Raw genomic sequence first — 5,606 nt, 5'->3', positions numbered from 1 at the left:
GCCGCGGAGGGCGGGAAACGACAGGGCGACGAAGACGTGAGCAGCGACGGCCCGAGGGGACGTTTGAGAGTAGAAAAAAAAGAGGGGGAGTAAAAGAAGAAGGGGCCGGAGCAGCGGGAGGAGCGCACCATGGCCTCAAAGGAAACCACAGCCGCAGGCTTCCTAAGCGTCAGCAGGGAACTCACAGGTGAGCTCCGGCAGGAGTTTATCTGGAAAGTGCGTTTTAACCTTTAATTGAGTCCTCGTAGCAAGAGGAAAAGAGCAGGTTTTAGGGCGCGTAACATGAGTTTTCCTTTCCTCACTTGCTCTCCGCCTACCAGTGCGTTTGATTAGAAACAAGTTATCGCCGCAGGGAAGCGTTGGAAACATCTCCCAAGGCAAAAACCAGAGTTAATGGCTGTTGACGCTTGTGAAAATTGTAATCAACTCGATCTCGGAGACAGTATTCAATGTCGGATTGATTTGGCATAAAAACCTGCCGTGAAATTTATCGAGCACATGGCTCCTGTGGCAGCCAAGAGTTATTTTCAAGTGTTAAGCATGTGCGGCGTTGATGCGCTTTCATTGGGAGTTCTCCGCTTCTCTTTTCGTGTGTGTGCGTGGGAGTTATTGCGCAACCGGGAGCGCTTTGCATAAAGCAGGCAGGTTCACGAGTCTCTCTGTGCTGGGGAGATACAGTAGGACAGTGCAGCACAAACACAGCACGTTTGGCTGATCAGGTGTTTACCAGCTCCGTCTGTCTGGCCTGGTGATGAGAGCCGGGCATTAGGCCATTAACACACCTGGCAATGGAGGACAGGATGGAGAGGGGGGTGGGGATCTCAGAGGGCATTAAAGTGAAGACCGGGTGCTAAGACATTTGGGGTTTTCTTCTCCCCACACCCACACCTCTTCCTCTTCCTCTTCCTGGCCACCTTCATCCCTCTGAGAGCAGATGCCAAGGTCACAGGAGCAGGCCCCGGGGTGGGGCCGGCGACTGCGTTAAACGGTTTAAGTGATTGGGTCTTACTCAGCTTAATGTCAGTAACTCTCTGTTTGGCTTTGGCTGAGCCTTCCTTAGATTAGAGCCAGTGTAACTCCCCCCCCCCCAATCCCCATCCAGAATCAGCCATCGCTCACTCAAGCATGACAGCCAACTTCATGGTTGTTGCTATATGTAGAAAGTGTGAAGACCATTGTCTGCAGCACAGAGAGAGTTTGGAGAATGTGACACAACAAAGCATTGTGACACAGCATGACACACTTTATCTCCATCTGGTGGGCTCCACAAGTGCATATTTAGTATTGGTGGCCCTGCTCAGAATGTGGACTGTGAATTTCGCAGTTTGCAGGCATATGTGCATGTTTGCCGTCAGAGGACATTGGTTGACATTGTATTTGTGAATATTGGGTTTGGTTGTTTTGGAGGACATGTAAATGCAGGGGGCGTCTGGTGCGGATCAGTGAGCTTCAGCACGGTGGAGTAGAGGCCCCTGAAGACTGCAGCTCTGGATCTTGTGTTCAGTTCCATTGAGATGAGCCAGGCTGCTTTTTTTCTTATTTTCTCTGAGGCTAAAAATAGCCTGGTTATGAGTCCTCTTCAGCTAGAGGTTGTGTGTGTGTTTGCTCATGTTGCGTCTTTGTAGCTGTCTACTTTTCTCTGTGACTAGTCACCCCTGTGTATTTCTCTTTAAAGGAAAGATCCATCAGTTTATTCCTAAATTGTACATCAGAGATAAGACATGGTGATGGTACTGGGATATGAGAGCAGTTTCTGATGCACAGCTACTGTACATTGAAATAGAGCTCATTTGGTTGGAAGATGTCACTCAGAAGCTGTGAAGATTAGAAAAGCTGATTGGTTTACATAGGAGCAAGTCCAAAAAAGTGTCACCTCCTGGTGTCCTTAATCCAAGTCTTAATGTGCTGATGTCTATCTTACTTTGCTGTCGAAAGTCACTGTGAGACTCTGTGCAGATGGTCGACAGATTGACTGAAAAACCAACATACTGCGCAGTTCCTTGTTACTGTAAGATACTGGGCCGCTACCAGCCTCCAGAACAGCTTCAGTGCTCCTAGATTTAAATGTCTAGAACTCTAATTTTGATTGACTAAACAGTCTCAACTCAACATTCTCTTACTTGCTTTTGACTAGGCTGCAGCTACAGTCGTGTACAATGTTTCATTCACTGTCTTCGTTCATCTGGTGACCCTTTTCTTGATCAGTCATTTGGTTTCACAATTTCATATTGATGACTTGAAGATGCTAGTTTTGTCTAATCATTTCACAAAAATCCAAAGATACTGTTTTCAGTTTGCTATTTTATAGACTAGCCCAGAGGTCACAATAGACCTTTTCACAGACAGGGTCATACAAGTTTTGTCATAATTTATTATTACCTGGAAATAAAAAAATTGTATTTTTTAATAAGACATATTTCATAACATTTAATTTTTCTTTGTTTTCATTTTTTAAAATAATTAGTATACAGAATCACATGAAGCAGATGACTTTTTTCCAAAGTGACAGCGGAGGCCACAAAAAACCATGTTAACAAATATAAACACTGCAATTTTACCAAATTAGACAATTACCATTAAAATATGAATGACCCATTTACAGGTAGGCTAACTGAATTGATCTCGGCTGATGTGCTTTAGTGTAGCCTGCTGCAGAGGTGACTGTCTCTAGGTTTTTTATGGCCTTTAAAATTTTGATCTGTAAGCTGAATTCACGCTCTGCTGCTGCGCTGGAGACTGGACTTCCCAGCTCCATTTCAGCCAAAGTTTTGATGTTGGGAAGTTTCTCTCCGGAATCCATTACAAGTTCCTTTGAACATGAAATTTCCTGATCCTGACCCACTCACTTCACCAGGAGGAATCCGCTGCATGCTTTCCTTTCTGTATCCCTCTGTGATCTGTACTGGTCACAGTTGCACTCCATGGCTTCCAGTCTGTGGCTGCTCAATGTGTTGTCAGCTCCCAGATAACGAAGAGCGTTGAGTACTGTCTCAGTCATCCTTCTGCACCGCATCAGTTCCGCTTTTTCCACATTGTTTATCTATGCCATAGCAAATATTTGGGCTCTTTAGTAGCCTAACTTTAAGTTGGGGTAAATTGCCCTTTGTTTTCATGTCTGTCAAAATGATGGACGCCCTTGAGATCTTTCCGGCATCATTTAAAAAAAAATCATTTTTGACAAGAAAATGTTTGATTAACATAACCTTTAGGCTAACCAGTGTTTTATATGTTGGTTGCAGTGACTTTTTTGGCTTTTTTGATCAGTTATAGATTCATTTGCTGTCAAATGACTTATTCACTAATTGTTTAATCTCTACCTTTGACTCTGTCACATGGTTTTCATCAGCGGTTGAATTTTACTCATTTGTCATGGATCTGCAGACATTATTACTCACAGGACTTAATGCTCATGTTGGCTTGAATGTTGAGTTTGACAGTTCCTTGAACAAACTTTTATCTACTGATCAAGACCTTGTTGTTCAGTTGAAAGCTCTAGAATAAGCTAGGAAGTGGACCTGGAGTGAACAGTGTTTTGTCAGCTGTTGTTTCCAAGGTCAAGAATGGTGGATCCAACAACTCCTATAGGTGTTCAGGTAGGTTGAGATATGGGGTACATCTCATGTCTCTTTCTTATAAGATTGTTCCTATGTCCTTTGTCAACCTGGAAGTAGTTCAGCTGACTGAGGACTGAGGATGTCCCACATCTGTTATATCAGCTCTCTAAGGTTGAGGAGTGAGGAGGCTGCTTTAGGAGCCATGACGGAGGACACACGAGAACATCCTTAACAGACTTTTTTTTGTGGACCAACATGCCCCTTTATCAGAAATCGGTTGGTGACTGGATGCTTCAGATGAAGGAACTGAGGAAAGGCCCATGTCATTACGTGTTTCCTCGAGTCCTCTCTCTCCACCTTCTCCTCACATTTCTTCTTGCATCTTATGTGTGTGGGTCTTAAGTGAAGGAAACAATAGTGCTTATAAGAGACTTGAGATGTACCCACGGTGACTGTGAAGTCCATGGTGTATGATTCACATAATTTTTTATTACGAATGCAGTGATCCAATTACACAAGTTGGTATTAGCACTGATACTGACCTTATGAAGCAGCGTGGCCTGCTGAGTTTTTAAAATCAATGGTAACTTACTATATAGCTTCCATGTACAGTAAGCTGAATGAAGTGATTTTTAGATAGGTCCTCAGGTTACTTCATACAGTGCAACGAGGTATAAATGGGTAAAAAGATGTTGGAAGAGAAAATGGTCTGTTCCTTATGTTTCTCTAAGCATTCATTCAGGTCTTTCCTTTTATTCATTACCCAGCTGTATCTTTGAATATAGATTTCATTTTACTGGGTTTCTGAATGCATCTCAGGGAAGCAGTTTTCATTCTGTTAATGTGTTTACGTTATGTAACCAGCTCTCCTGTTTTAGTCCTTTTTCCTGCACTCTTCTCTCCAGAGAGCATCAGGAAGGTGCTGGACAAGCAGGCCATTAAGTTTGTGCGAGCCATCAAGCAGGAAACCAGGAGCGGCAAATCAGAGGACAGGATTTTGGTGAGAGACGACCTCACTCCACACCCCACCCCCACTGTGGTCACACCAGGTCACTTGAGAGAGATATTCATAGTTAAAGTGAAAGCGCTGTTATCTATGAGGTGTTTGAATATGGAACAGGCTCATTCCAGATGAAATGCAAATGAATGGATGTAATTGTGAAAGAGCCATAAGAAGTTGCACATTTCACATCCTAAGTGCCACAACACATGTTGAAAATCGGGCTTGAGACACATGCTACCTAAGCAGAATAGAGTGGACATGATGCCAAGGCCTACTGAATCCATCCTCAGAGCTTACTAGATGGCAGGATGGCCTGATGCCCTGGGCCAGAGTGTGGTGTTTGTAAGCCTGACATGGTGTACACACACACAGGCATCAGTTATTGTTTTTTTCTTTTAAGAAAAAAGCTCAGTGTGTGTGTGTGCATGTACATGCATGCCAGAAGGTGTGTGGGCAGCCTGTGATGCACTCAAAGAGCATGTGCAAGCCAAGGCCACTGCTGTAATTGAGAGATTGTCAGTCAGCCACATTAGTTACTGATCAGTTACTTACATGTGGTTGCTATGCGTGTGAGCGAGCTAATTTCCTTCCCTGAAGAGAACCATAAAAAGCCAAGCTGATAAGCGAATCAAAACTATTAATCTGTGCTTCGCTCAGTTTTCCGTCCTTCCTATTATTTCTCCTCCCCACCTCTGTCTAGCTCCATCATTATCACCCCTCCACCTCCTGTTTTTGTCTTCTCCTCTCTTTGTTTCCTTTCCCTATCCCTCCTTATCTGCCCATCTCAATTATTCTCCTCCCCGTCATCGCCCTCATTCTCCTCCCTCCATCTCCACCATGTCGGCTGTCTCTCACTTTCTCTCCGTTATGCTCTTTCCTTTTCCCTCTGTCTTAACTCAAACCTGTAAAAGGATATTGAGCTCCTCTTTCCATCAGAAGCAATTCAATTAGGTCCCTGCCTTATGAGAGTTTTTTACTGTCCAAATGGGCCCTGGCTGCTGCTGCTGCTGCTGCTGCTGGTGCTCGCGCCGCCCCACCCAACTAATCAC

General features: G+C 44.2%; 1 protein-coding gene across 3 annotated transcripts in view; it reads left to right on the top strand.

Annotated features, from left to right (window-relative positions):
- Positions 1 to 6: 6 nt before the first annotated feature.
- Positions 7 to 5,606, top strand: part of LOC109962647 (capping protein, Arp2/3 and myosin-I linker protein 3-like) — a 73,954-nt gene continuing 68,354 nt past the window's right edge. For all 3 annotated transcript variants that reach the window (XM_020604540.1, XM_020604541.1, XM_020604539.1), the window contains exons 1-2: positions 7 to 187; positions 4,460 to 4,554. In XM_020604540.1, the coding sequence (XP_020460196.1) occupies positions 130 to 187; positions 4,460 to 4,554 (153 nt within the window). In that variant the 5' untranslated portion in view covers positions 7 to 129. The remainder of the gene's footprint in view (positions 188 to 4,459; positions 4,555 to 5,606) is intronic.

The sequence above is a fragment of the Monopterus albus genome, unplaced genomic scaffold (genome assembly GCF_001952655.1).
Source record: "Monopterus albus unplaced genomic scaffold, M_albus_1.0 scaffold66.1, whole genome shotgun sequence".
Lineage (NCBI taxonomy): Eukaryota > Metazoa > Chordata > Actinopteri > Synbranchiformes > Synbranchidae > Monopterus > Monopterus albus.
This window is presented reverse-complemented; position numbering and strand designations above follow the sequence as displayed.